At 45.8% G+C, this 14682-nt stretch overlaps 1 protein-coding gene across 11 annotated transcripts in view; it reads right to left on the bottom strand.

The window, feature by feature from the left end:
* Positions 1 to 14682, bottom strand: part of ATP10B (ATPase phospholipid transporting 10B (putative)) — a 356253-nt gene that overhangs the window by 92678 nt on the left and 248893 nt on the right. Inside the window, exon 1 of one of the 11 annotated variants that reach the window (XM_051843576.3) lies at positions 12647 to 13238. The exons of the other annotated variants lie outside the window; for them this stretch is intronic. Within the exon in view, the coding sequence (XP_051699536.3) occupies positions 12647 to 13032 (386 nt within the window). The 5' untranslated portion in view covers positions 13033 to 13238. Of the gene's footprint in view, positions 1 to 12646; positions 13239 to 14682 lie in introns of those variants that run through there. 11 annotated transcript variants of the gene reach the window in all.

A 14682-nucleotide genomic window follows, 5' to 3' on the forward strand; every position in this document is an offset into this window, starting at 1 on the left:
TGCAGAAGTGCCCATGGCTCTGGGGAGCTCAGTACCACAGACATGGATGAGTCAGTGCACTGGCACTATCATCCATGTGGTTCGAGACCACTTCCGGGTATTCTGGGAGCAAGGTGCCTGTAGCATTTTAGTACTAATTCTGCCTTACATGCAAACGCATTTATCAGCTTGCCAAGCACTTTTCAATTGATCAGCTTTTTCTATGTTTCTATTCACCCATATCACTTTTATGTCTATGAACAGGGACAGCCACCCCAGGTGTTTCCCTGTCTCATTTTGGCAATCGTTTGTTTGCTTAAAAACCTGTTTATGTCCTCATGGTAGATACTCTTCTACCAAGAGTGCCATTGTAACTGTTAAACATTTCATGGTCTCTCTGCTGATTCAAAGAATGATTCTATTTTTCCAAAGTGGCCCTGGGAATATCTTTGCAATGTCCAAGGATAAAGCTAAAGTCACTGGAGCTCTTCATACTCTCAATGAGAAAAGAAATCACATGGCATAAAGGGAGGACTGCATTTCCTGTTGCTATTTTTCTTTTAGAGAGGATGTACTGAAAAAGAAAAGGTTTGTTCAACACTGCAGCAAAATTGCTTCAAGAATGAGGGTTCATCACCCAGCTTGCCTGCATCTTCCCCTTCTTCCTCTCCTTTGGCTTCTGTGTCCTATTGGACAGTGCCTCTAGCGATGTGGGAGATCAGTTCATTGTTATCATCTCAACGTCGCACCTGGCATTTGGGATGGACTTCAGGGACAACACCTTTGACTCTGAGAAATATCCCGATGGCCAACACTTCCAAAGCATACCAGTTCCCTGAGGTTTGGCAAATGCTGGTTAGAGCTGCACATAGAGGCACACAGAGTCAAGGTTAACACACCTCTACCTATGGACACCAAATCTCATTTTCTTCTAATAAAGGACTCCACTGCTTATTATGGGTTGTACGTTATTCAAATGACGGGATATAAAGTTAAATTCATGGTGTACAGGTGTCCATGAATAGTCCCTTACGTGAGCTGGGCTGCAGTGTTGTTTGGGCAATTCCTGTCATTATGTAGGCATCACATGGTCAGTGGAGCCACTCTCAAACCAAGCCAGTACAACCTCTCTACATTGTTCCTTGAAACCCAAGCAACTCACAGATAACCTTGTAATAGTTTCTTCTGTCTTTGCTTTGGATGGGACCCTCTCTTCCTTAGGCTGACATGCACTAGTGGAGGGACATTCTCAGTCACTGTTGTGGGTTTGCCTTCCCCAAGATGGTGACTGCCCATCTCCATGACTGTGCACCTCACTCAGAGCTATACACACCCCAGCATCCCCACTGGGTGACGAGCAGTACTGAAGCCAGGGGATCAACATGACTTTGAGGTGTTTACCTTAAAGGAAGAGTTTCTGAGGGGAGGGGGGGCATATTTTATTAACTTAGCTGGTACATAATTTGAAGGATTACCCTTATAGGCAAATTCTGTAGGAATTTCAGAGATTTAAAAAAAAAAGGGAGACCAGGGGCCTTGTTTTCTTGCACGTGGCCATTTTGCACATGTCACCCTATTCTCTAGGGCCCACTGTGTCTTCTCAAGTGTGAGGACAGTGTTTATAGAGAAGCCAGGGAGACACAGCCTGAGAGCATCCAGCCCGGGATAGTGATGAGTGGTCAAGTGCAGCGTGTTCCAGCAGAAACAGCATGCCCCAGCACAGAGTGACACCCAGACGTGACCAGCAGCTGGCTGCGGGCTGCCTGTGAATGTCATTCCCTCACTGATAGCCCATTTGGAACAGCCGTCCCAGGTGGGCTTGCCCACACACTCCTGATCACCCCTCTATTCAGTGAGTCCACACCTGGGAACTCACTGCTATTTTAGCTTCATGCAATGTTCACTGCTGTTTAAAAATAAGACAAATCAACGTGGCTTGGGACAAAGACTCCATCTGGCAGATTCTGCCTCCAGGAGAAATTAAGTGGTGCAGTGCTAAATGGTTTTCAGAGACGAGATAGAGCTTATTAAGAAGTAAATAAACAGCAAGAGAGGTTTGTAACCAACTGGATATCATGGAGGAGCAGGTGAAAGGATTAAAATGGAGGAGAAAATGCTTAAGGCTCCATTTCTCAAGTATCTGAGTGTCATGAAAAAAGTGTTTCAGGCAAGTAAATTAGGGGGGATTTTTCACAAGGCCTAGGGTCTTGTGCAACTTCCTATTCACAATAGGCTGATGAGCTAGCCTGCAACTGCTTCAGGAATCTTGAACCGCAGGCCCAGGATGTTGCCTGGGAGGCTACCCTGGAGGGAATGGGCAGGTCAGAGACAAACAGTGCAGGGTAAGGATTTAGCTTGGGTTTGAATCTCAGCTTCATGGTTTATGACCTGTGTGATCTTGGGAAAGTTACTTAAACTCTCAGAGCCTCTGTTTCTCCAACTGCCCAAGGAAGGCAACATGTGTATTTGCTGCAGGGGGGTTTTCAAAGGACTGATGACAGGGCCCATGTAAAGGCCCCGGGGCTTCCTCCTTAATGAGTACAAGCCGCCTTATGATGGCCAAGACAATCTAAGGCAGAACCACTATGGGTGCTGGTGTTTTCTTTTTTACACAATGCCCACCCCTGGTGTTATTCACTTTATACTACTTAGATGCCCATTTTATGTTCCTAGATAATTTCATGGCTTGGGCACATGTACACAAAACCTTGCAAACATAGGAAACTCTAAAAATGCAAACTGTTTTTCCTAAGCTCCCAGAGTAGAGAGACCCAACCTCAGCCCGTGGCACACTGGGACAAATTTCCCAGAAATGTAAATCCTTCAAACCTGGGCTGCAAGGGATGTGGTAGGTCTCTAATTCAGCCGCCCTCCCCCATTATTCAGATAAGGAAGCTAAGGCTGGGAGAAAGGGAGCGACCTGGCCAAGGTTCACAGTGACAAAGCTCAAACTTGAACCTCTGCCCTTTCCATGGCTCTAAGGAGGAGCATCAAGGACCCTGTGGCTGATTACTGAACTCTTAGAAATTCACTTGTTCGGTCAGTAGTGTGTTGAGGTAGAGGCACATTGCAGAGTGTTTAAGAGCTTTGGAGCTGGTTGAATTTTGGATTTGAACCTGCATTGACATTATATGTGTAGTATTACCTTGAACCCATGACTTAACTTTCTGATTCTCCCTATCCTATAGCTTATACTGAAAATTACAATAGTATATACAAAGTGCACAGAATTTTATTTCACAACGAATTGCATTTATAGCTGCTCTTAATATCAATAAAGTTATTACAAGGCGGAGCACACAGGATCACTGCTAGTGGGCAGAGTAGTCTAGAGGTGACTTCAGTTTTCTATTTTCACCAGTTGATACAGTTAAGGTGTGGGGCTTTTTGGCTGGAAGAGCAGCCTGGCAAGAGGAGGTAGGAATTAAAAAGGGAGAATCAGCAGTCAGGAGGCCTCAGCCCCTAACCTGGCCCTGGAAAATGGCATAAAAGCTGAAGAAGTGACAATAAAGACAGCCTGGGTCTAGGACAGCAGCTGGGGTCTGCCTTTGTGTTCTCTTCATCTTGCTATCCTCGGGCCCCTGCACCTGCCTCTGTATAGCATCCAATGCCAAGGGGAGCAGTAGGAGACCCGGATGCCAGGTATGGCTGGAATTCTGGAGGATGTGAGTGATATTCAGTGCACCTGCAGATGTCTGACTGTATCTGGGGGGGCCTGAGGATGAGGGTGGGAGGAATGATGTCTTCAGTCAGCACATTGGAGCCAGGCAGTAATGCCATTGGGGTGCACATAGTCATGTGACCTCACTCTCATCCAGAGGCTGGGCAGGCCTGGCACATTGGGGTCCTGCCTGGCCAGCATGAGTGTACTTCAGGAAGTTTGTGGGAAAGTGCAATTAAAAGATAAATTTTTTTTGGCAAAGATTTTAAAAATCCATGCATCACTTTTTCAAAATATGCATGTCCCATGATTCTAAAAAAGTAAACCTGTGTAATGTTCTTTATGTCAGGAGGACATCAAAACCCCAGGCCTGGGGTGGCCAACTCCTGACCTCTTTGACCAAGTGACCGCCACACTCAGGGAGCAGCACTGAGTACAGAGTGTGACCATGGGCACAGCACGCTCCAGAGGACAGGGGAGTCACAGGTGCCATCTGGTGGAGTCATGGCCACAGGTTATGGACAAACAGCCCGGGGGCACTGCAATGCTTGAAATGGCACCCCAGACGCCCTTCTTCTACCCTCTTCAGACACCAATACTACCTTTCTCTTCTCACCGCTGGCCACTGGACATCAATGGCACATGGCTTTTTTCTGTGCTCCTGCATCGCAGCTCAGTTTCCCAGTTGTTCCCTGCACTTGTGCTCTCAGCTAGTAATAAGCTTGCTGAGAGTTGGGGTGACTGTGGGTCTTACATTTCTGTGCCTACTGAGGGTTGGGTATGATGTCCAGCACCTGAGTAGAGTTCAGAGAATATCTATGGATTCCTTGTAAATTTGTCTTGAACATGAGACAGTAGCAGGGAAGCTTTACCTATCTCATTTTTGTGATGCAGTCCCCAGTGCAAATGTCTAATAATGATACTATTATAATATTAGCTTGCACATGTTGGATATCTATAATGAACCTAGTACTTCCCCTGCATTGCCATTTAGCTGCCTAATAAAGAAATGACTTCTATTATCACTATTTTCTTTATGGGAGTACTTCCAAAAGTTTGTGGAAAATCACATTGAAAGGTAATTTTTGGTACTAAAAGAATTCAAATCCATGTTAGATTTTTCCTATGATACATTTTCCATGAGCTTTTCAAAGACTTTTTTCACAGCTGTGGGAGCTGAGACCCAGAAAGGTGATCTAGCTTGCGTAAGGCCACACAGGTGCGTTCACCGTGACACGTGACTGACAGCCGAGCAAGGCTCGTGGCTCAGCGTGGCACCTGTTCAGGAACGAGCAGATGCAGCCTCGGAAGAAGGTGACATGGACCTACCTGAGGCTGAGTTGAGAAAAGGGGCCTCACCTTCCAGGATGCTGAGCTCCTTAATGCCAAAGCAGAGGCTATAAATCCTCCCCTGCTGCAGCACAAATCATGCCTGGTGACAAGAGTGCAGAGCTTCAGGGACACCTGAGTTCTTGTTTTATGACTCTGCTGCCCACTGGATTTGGGGGAGGACCTAATGCATTCTCCCCCGAAATGACAAGCTGAATTGACCCAAGTGGTTTATGGCATTCTGTCAACACAGGGCAGGCCGGCAGGAGTGACACAGGCACTTGTGAGATGGAGGCTTCAGAGAGAGGCCTGGCTGGCTGGTGGCAAATGCAGAACAAGACCCCGGGGTCTGGATGCCATGGTCTGCTGGTCTGTGAACTCCAGCCAGTGGCGCCTTTTACAGCCATGCTTCAAGTGACACTGGATGCTTCTCCTTTCTCTGCATTTTTCAGATTCTGCCCCAAGGCCCAATTCACTAAGTTATAAGAGCTTGGAGTCTAGATCTACACTTAAAAGGTTTTTGTCTTCTTTCACGCAGTTCTGAACTCCAGCCAAGGGTCGGTCTTTCTTACTGCTCCTGGGTCAAGCTCATGGTGTTTCTCGGCTATGTTTACACATGCTTCTGAGCAGTATTTTACATAACGTTTTTCTTAGTGTTATTGAATACCAGGCCCTAAGCTAAGCAGCATTTGAGCTGTGTCACCTCATTTAATACCCGCAAAACCCACAGGATGTAGTTTTAGCTGCAGGTGGGTTTGTGACTGTATTTTGATGTTTGGATGGCCATGGCAAAACTTAATTTCTGTCCTGTCAATCACAGGGCAGAATTTTGTGTTTTCCAGAAAGCTGTTTTTCACTGCAAATAATAATCAAAGTGGGGCGGGCAGCACTGTGGTGTAGTGGGTAAAGCTGCTGCCTGCAGTACTGGCAACCCATACGGATGCCGGTTCAAGTCCCGGCATCTCCACTTTTGATCCAGCTCTCTACTATGGCCTGGGAAAGCAGTGGAAGATGGTCCAAGTCCTTGGGCTCCTGCATTTGCATGAGAGACTGGAGAAATCTCCTGGCTCCTGGTTTTGGATTGGCACAGCTCTGGCTATTGTGGCTATCTGGGGAGTGAACCAGTGGATTGAAAGCCTCTCTCTTTCTGTGTCTCTCCTTCTCTAACTATGCCTTTCAAATAAATAAATCTTAAAAACAAATGGGGACCAAATACCTGCCTTATTAACAGTTGCACAAATATGACACTGCATACACTCTGTGTTAGAAGTTGATTCGGACCAAGAGGCTTAGGCTCTGGGCTAGATGAGGCCACCTACAACCTTGCTTCAGTGTACGTGTTGCTGTGGGTATGCTAACTGTGCTGCTGATAGGGAAGCGTAAGAGGCCCAGGCCCCCGGGGACTTTCTGAACTTGGATTTTAGAATTATGCCACACAGAAGAAACAGAGAGCAGGGCCTAAGTTTTTGCTTTTACAACATTGTAACGCTGCCCACTGGGCAATGCGGCTCAGTGAATATCCTTGCTTTTTTTCCAAATAAAATTAGCAGTTCTTCTCTTGTATGTGTGAAGAACACAGCAGGAAAGATGAAGCCCAAGGCTAGGACAGGCAATGAAAACATCAGAGTTGAGGTGACTGGAAATTTTTTAAAAATCATCTATTGTTACTTAGAGTGCAAATACTGAGTTAACTGTGTGCAAGGATTATCTCATTCAATCCATATGACTCTGGGAGATCGGTGCTAGAACTGTTCCCATTTTACAGATGCTGAAGTGGAGGCTCAAGTGACCAACTACATTTGTTACACATTTTCTAAGGAACAAGTCCAAGTTTGAAGCCAGAGCCCTCAGTGGAGGCATCCAGTGAGATGCTGCTTGAGACTGCTTCCCTCACCTGCTGTGGCACCACATTCTTTAGGTTGCTTGTATAGTGACATTAATTTCAAGCCCTCTCACATGTCATCTGCACAAATCGGACAGTAGAGAGATTACGAGTGCTATTTAAAGATGAGGACAATGGGCCCTGACCGCTTAAGTGGCTTCACGTAGGCCATGTCGTTAATTACTGAGACAACCAGGGTGAGGACCTCTGGTTCTCTCATTCCCACATTCCCAGTGGGGACACAGGCATGAAAGTCAACCGATGGGCCAGTGCACACAGGCTGCAGCCCAGAGCAGGCCCCCAGGGCCAGGGTGTCAGGGCTCTGCCCTTCCCCTGCAGCATACATGATTGTTTCCTGTTACAGCAGCCGCCTGACTTACGGAACAAAGACTTTCTGTATCTTGGGACAAATCAGATTTAAAAACAAACAAACAAAAAAACCCCCTCACTTGTGTCATTCATTCCCTAATTTCTTGGTCCTGGTTTCTGATACTAGCACAAGACATACAGCTTTTAGGTGACACATGGACAGGCTGTGGGCCGAAACACATTCCCTCTGCCTGTCCAGTGCTGCTCGTCCTTCAGTGCTCTCCAAACATGCTTATGGCTTCAGGGAAGGCATCCCTGAAGTCTGGCAGGCAGACAAGTCATGGCATCCTCTACGCTACTCTGTCCCTTGTGTGCCGGCTGCTAGCAAGTGTGTGCAACATCACCACTGTTAAGTTCATTGTGACCACTGGAGTGACATCCCCTTGGCAGCACGCAAGGTCTGCCATGGCGGTATGCACCTACTAAGTCCTGCATGCTATCTACTGAACACACAAGTAAGCGAGTGACCAGGGGTGGGCACCCAGAAAGGCTTTAGCTTCATTCTGGTACAGAGACAAAAGCACTCTGGGTTTCCTTGGTTCATGTTCCTCCCTCCATACTGTATGTTTCTGAACACAAATAAACACTTATGAAGCTCAATGGAAAAATACAATTCTCTTGCTGGGTATGGTTTCCAGATTCATTAAACTGAGCCCTGGGAGAAACTAAGCTAATACGATTCTGAAGCTAATCTCTCCTCGAAGTCATTCCATAAATCTGATTAATGGGTCACCTTTAGACCACGAGCACAGTTGCTATATTAAAAGAAAAATGCTTTAACAGGATTGTAATTCTGTTAACAAGGCTTCTGCTGTTTTGAAAAAGACATTTTCTTCCAGTCTAAACAGGTCCGGGTGGGATGATGCATACGATTAGGAAGTGAGCAAAATTCTAAAGCTTGAGTAGTCAATTGGCCAAAATTTAAAAGAAAAAGGGCATCAGTTTCTCAAGCAAGCGAATCTGAGAGGAAATGGATAAAATGGACAGACCCAGGCTATGTGAGATATGATTTCATGTCGCTTTTCAGAACAAAGGAAATTAGGCTTCCAGATCTGCTGTTTCCCGGGCATCCCATCATGCGTCACTGATACCTGGCCCTGGGATATGCCCTTTAGAGCCCACCAGTTAAGACAGTAACGAATGCTTGGCTAGCATTTCTTAATTTTTTGTTACAGGATCTTACACATAATTCATACACTTCAGCTTTAGAACTTCAGGGACACAAAGTAGAGTGTCCCTAAGCATGGAGGTTCCTATTTGTACGTAGAAAGCAATTTATAAAGAGTCTACGCTCAAAAGTGTTTTAAAGTGATGGTGTTGAGGACACGGAGGTGGCCTTTCTAACATCTGTTCCCCTTCTCTTAGTTTTCCATTTGGGTTTTACATCTCTGTAGAGCCCATATGTGCTGCTGGATGCTGACATCATGTGAGACTCTGAGTGGGAACTGTGGCTCAGACATAACCTCATTCCTAAAATCTCATCTCTTTTACCTGGGAACTTTGTCGGGGTGGACCCAGGACCTGCTGGGGACCACCACGACGTGAGGAGGCTTTAGGGAGAGAACTTCCTTTATCTCCCAAGAGAGCTACAAGAAATGTCTTTCTCCTTTTTTGGATTATCACATGTAGATATGAGGGCTGGAGCTGCTGTAGGTAATTTATTGCCAAGTGGGAAGTCTGCTGAAAGGTAAAGATGACACAGAGAGCCTGGATGACAAGGGCTGTTGGTGCTGCACTGCGAATGCTGATCAAATTGTGCTGATCACCTGCTTACTGTAGGACACTGTAGATACAGGAACGCACAAAGTCCTTTGGTTGCTTGCATCTGTGCGAGTTGGGGTTTCTACTACTTGCAGTGGAGAACACTGTCAAAGCTGACTTAAAATTGAATACCTGCTTAGGATGGTTCTCCCAGGATCTTTATCATTCCTAAACGTGTCGTTAGACTCAAAAGAAGCATCACACGTGTGCTATTTCCCACCTTCACTCAGCTGAGGGCTCTGCTCTTGAATAATGCAGCCGACAGGACATGATGCAGGTGCACTCCCAAGTTTCATAAAAATGGAAACTGACACCAAGATTTAAGCAATTTTCCCAAGCTTTTCAGTCTCAGTAGATCTGGGTCTTGGGCATAGGCCCATGACCCCCAGCCTGCATTCTCTCCAAAGATCAGGACCCGTCTCTGTTCTCTAGGAGACTCCAGATTCCCAGGACATTATAAAGCAAAGGTTGCAAATGAGGGGACTTAGAGGCAAAATAGAACCTTGGGTCAAATAAAACTGGTCTGAAATGTTTAAATGAGTTATATATTTTACCAACACTCAGAAATCATGTTCTTGGGTCCAGTGTTATGGTACAGAGGGTTAAATAGCCACTGTGTCACTAACATCCCGTATCAGAGCACTGCTTCGAGTCCCCCTGCTCCACTTTCAATCCAGTTTCTTGCTAATGTCGTGGGAAGGCAGTAGATGATGGTCCAAGGACTTGGGCCCCTGTCACTAATGTGGGAGATCAGGAAGGAGTTCCTGCTCCTGGCTGCAGCCTGGCCCGGATCTCACTGTTGCAGCCATTTTGGAAGTGAACCCGAAGGTGGAAGATCTCTCTCTCTCCCTCTCTCTCTTGCTCTGTCTCTCCCCCTCTTCCTTTTGTTCTGCCTTTCAAATAAATAAATAAATATTTTAAGAAGTCATGTTATTTCAAATGGAAATACTAACTTCTAGTTCTCTAATAACACTGAGGCAATCTGGCAACACAAGGGCTTATGTTTTTACGTGGTAATAGAAAGCAGGAAATGAGGGGCTGACATTGTAGTACAGCAGGTTAAGTAAGCCACCACTTGCAATGCCAGTATCAGAGGCTGGGTGGGGTCCCAGATGCTCCAATGCCAATCCAACTACCCACTAATGTGCCTGGGAAAGCAGCAGGTGATGACGTAAGTGCTTGAGTTCCTGCCATCTTATGGAATTCCTGGCTCCTGGCTTCAGTCTGGCCCAACCCTGGCTATTGCTTCGATTAGGGGAAGAAACCAGCGGAATTAATCTCTCTCCCTCTCTCTCCCTTCCTCCCTCTCCCCCGCCCCCTTCCATGTCAGTCCCCGGACCCCTCTTTCAAATAAATAAATCTTAAAAAAAAAAAAAAGAGCACAGCATGAGCTGGTGGTGAGTCTTGCCAGCTGGACGAATGCATAGCCTTCCCATCTGGCCACAGGCCCCTCCTTCTCTGCTCCATCACTAAGTGTCAGTTGCCATTTATCATTAATGGAGTAATATCGCTTTTCTTTTTATATCTACTCCATTTTAATTACCTGTCTAGTCCCTGCAGCTAATGATTCTGTTATCCTTGAAAATATGAAATTTCTCCAACTTAGGTATGAAAAAGTATTTCTAAATCCCAGTAAATTTAGAGGAAGCACCAAGTTAATCAAAGAGGAACAGGTTTCCAAACTATGTATCTTAGTCCTTCCTGGGCCACAGTTCAAACAAGCCAGAATGTATTTTTTGGCTGTGATTGTCTTTTCAGGGAACATTTCTTTGTCGTTTTACTGAACACACTTTGGGAAATACTACCATGAAAACCCTTCATGTCCTTGCCTGCCAGGGAACCGGTGGACTTATGTCTTTCTCTTCTAGATTGTTATCATCTAAGTTTTCTTAAGTCCTTTGGAAGCTGTTTTGTAAACAGAACAACAGCCTAGCCCAGGTCAGCTCAACTCCCAGCAGGGGTGAATCTGTGATCTGATCAACCCTGACATTATCCTCAAGAATGGGCCCATTGTTCTGGAATGTTCTGGCAGAGTGGGGAGAACAGGACCAGGCTCATTGCAGCCCACACACATTCCTCCCTAAGGAACTGGATTCTTAGCCTCAGTGTGCATCTTCTATGAAAAACAAAACAAAGGAGAGGTAGAAAGCAAAAAGGTACAGGTGGATTGGTGCTAGAAGAAAATCAGCGCTTTCTTAAAAACCATATCTTCAAAGAAAGGCATCACACGGGCAGTTCTTTCTGCATTTATAATTTCCTTACTCAAAGATGAGGGACAACTAACACTCTGCTGTTGGAGTCCAGCGCTCCTAACGTTCAAGACAATCGGATTTGGCTGAAACAAAAGCAGAAACAAACCCTTCCAATGAACTTTTCCAGATGAGCAGAGGCCAGAAGCTCCTTTGCTCCTCAAGGCTTGAAAGAGTTTAGGGATTTGAGGGACAAACCCTGTCTTAAATAGTCTCCTCGGAGGCTTCTCCCAACTACAGCTTTCCAAGTGGAGTTTGGCTCCTACACCCTTTCCTCAGGGAAGAGGAGCCCTTGCTAAATGTGAGCAGTTCCTAAATGGCGGCGCTCCACTCGTTCCCAGGGCCACCCCAGAACTTCTGCTGCACTAGGGCTGCTGGCAGTCGGAGGAGACAAGACAGGCCTACGGAGCGCCTTCACAGAGAGGCATGCTCTCTTTACTAAGCAAGAAGTCAATCTCCCACCAGCTCATGGTTCAGCCACCTCCTGTTGCTAACAGCTAGCTCAGAAAACGTACTTGGTCACTGCAGTCTCTCAATAAGGCCTGAGCCCGCTCCCTTGATTCTTTGGGGGCTGTCACAGAGCGGAGACACTCCTGAACTCTTCTTCCTAAATGTGAGAGCACACTCTTTCCCTAATAGCCCAGCTTGGTCACTGATTCAAGAGAACCTTTGTAAAATAAGTGCATACATGATATGACATTAGTCAATGTGGCAACACAGGTGGTGTGTGGTCCCGGCTGTGGATGAGACAACACCAGAGAGGTGCTCTGGGATAGTCTTACTGATGGAGCTAGTTCAAGTGTTATGTTCTAAAAATAAAGAGCCATAACTTGCATTTATTGAGCAGTGAATCCGTGTCAGGCATGAGGCTTAGCATTTTCGAAGGATTATCTTACACAATTCCTACAGCCATCCTAAGAGTGGTTCCAGTCTTACTAACGATAAAGCAAGGTTCAAAGAGGCTATGCCACTTGCCTAAGACCACACAGGTGCTAAGTACTGCAGACAGAGTTCCACGCAGGCAGCTGTCTCCTGTCTTGTGTCTTCTAACCCTTAGCTCCTCTGAAAAACAATGTAATCTCTTCCCTTCCAGAGTTCCCAAACATGCTCAAATGCGCCCACAGCCAAAACTGTACTAAGAATCACTTAGAATTCTTAAGGGTTAGATGTATTTGGAGAAGTAAAGAAAAATGCTATATAAGAAAAACTTCCTAGTTTGGAAAGACAAACAACTCCTTTTTTTTTTTTTTTCTGAGTTTTAGATTGTAATTCCCAATCTAGAGAACCAAACAGCCTCACTCAGCCAAAAATAATGCCACCCCCCTGCTCCCTCCCTCCTAACAGCAGCAGCTGCAGTGGCAGCAGCCACAGGAACAGCAGAGCTGGGTCCACAAGACTTCCCTGCAGTTGCTTTACCTGCTATAGATCAGACTCTCTTGGTTATTGACGACTTTATCGGATTTGTACCTCCGGAGGTCTTCCCAGGCGTCCTTGACCGCAGTGACCGCCAGGATGACACAGATGGGGATCACGCTCACCTCAGGCTGGAAAGCATTGACCACAGGGATGAAATTCAGAATCGCAATCCCCACAAAGTAGAGATTGGCAAAGCGGTGGAGCTGCTCAAAGATGTTCTTGGGCACGAAGGACAGCACGGTGTACTTGCTGGTCTTGATTTCATTCCCACAGTAATGCCTGTTGGGGTTCTCTTTGTCGGCCCGCCCCTCAAAGGGCAGGTTGGAGACCACCACTCGCTTCTTGTCTTCTTTCCTTTTCCGCCTTTTCCTACCTTCTTTTCTCATCTCTGCAAACTCCCGTTTCTTCAATTCTCATAATTTATTTCTCATCTTTTACCTGTCTTCTCTGCTGAAAATTTCTCTTTTTTTTCCAAAGGAAAACTAAGACTAAAAATCCAGTCTACAAACACCAAGGGAGCGGTATGATAAGGCAGAGAACAGGTGTGTATTCTCCAAGTCACTTCCTTCTACTTGTTTCAGACTCCACCTGTTGGAATGCAGACGTCACTCACAGGTATCTTCCTTTTCCATCCCAGGCAGCCAAGAACATGTGTTCTAACTCTGGGTCCTAAAACCTACCTTGTTAAGTTCTGAAAGTTAGCTTTCTTCTAATTTTATGTACTTTTTTTTTTTTTTTTTGAGAGAGAGAGAAAGACAGACACATGGGGTGGGGGTGGAGGTTATTCCTCAAATGTCTGCAAAAGCCCCATCTTGGGCTAAAGTTCAGAGCCAGGAATTCAACCCAGGTCTCCCAGGTGGATAGCAGGAATCCAATTACTTGAGCTATCACCAGTGCCTCCTAGTGTCTCTGCTGGAATCAGGAGCAGCCAGATATGGAATGCAGGTACTCCTCTGTGGGACCCAGCTGTCTTCAACAGTGCTTAGTTGCTAAATCAAATAGCAAGCCCTTCAAGAATGGATTTTCAGCCAAGAAACTCTGAGGCTTTAAAAACAGCTTAAGTTTTCTCATTTTCCTGATACTATTCAAAAAATTCCTACTAAATTTAGTATCCTGACATGACTCAGTCATCTTAGAGTTTATTTTTTGAGCTTCTTACCATCTTGTGATAATACAATGTCCTGGGGCTGGTGCTGTGGTGCAGTGGGTTAAAGCCCTGGCCTGAAGCATTAGCATCCCATATGGGCATCGGTTCTAGTCCCGGCTGCTCCTCTTCCAGTCCAGCTCTGCTATGGCCTGGGAAAGCAGTAGAAGATGGCCCACATCCTTGGGCCCCTGCACTCACATGGGAGACCCGGAAGAAGCTCCTGGCTCCAGATCGGCACAGCTCCGGCCGCAACGGCCACCTGGGGAGTGAACCAGTGGATGGAAGACCTTTCTCTCTGTCTCTACCTCTAACTCTGTCTTTCAAATAAATAAAATAAATCTTAAAAAAAAAAAAAAACAACAATGTCCTGTTCGTAGTACAAAAGAACTTGAAAAAGTTCACGGAAAAGGAAAAAGATTTATTCATTTGAAAGACGGCGGGGTGGAGGGAGAGAGACAGGAAGGGAGATGGAGAGGGAGAGCGAGAGAGGTATCTTCCATCTTCTGGCTTCCTCCTCAAATGTCTCCAACAGGACTAGGGGCCTGGAACTCAATCCTGTCTCCTATGTGGGCAACAGGAGCCCAAGGACTTAGGCTATCAGCTGATGCCTGCCAGGATCATTAGCAGGAAACTGGATCAGAAGTGCAGAACCCAGGACTGAAAATGGTACTTTGATATGGGATGTGAGCATCTAAGGTAGCAGCTTAACCCATTGTACCACAATGCCTGCTCTCATGGAAAAGGACTTAAAATATGTTCATTTTGTGCAAAAATATTTTGAAATCAGTTACTTCAAAAGGTTTAAGAAAAATGAATATTATGAAAAAGCCACATGGATTTCAAAAATGTTTGTACCAAAATGAACTTATCTTTTAATTCCATTTTCCCA

The sequence above is a fragment of the Oryctolagus cuniculus genome, chromosome 6 (genome assembly GCF_051225735.1).
Source record: "Oryctolagus cuniculus isolate XC-2025 breed Fujian yellow rabbit chromosome 6, ASM5122573v1, whole genome shotgun sequence".
In the NCBI taxonomy this organism is placed as follows: domain Eukaryota; kingdom Metazoa; phylum Chordata; class Mammalia; order Lagomorpha; family Leporidae; genus Oryctolagus; species Oryctolagus cuniculus.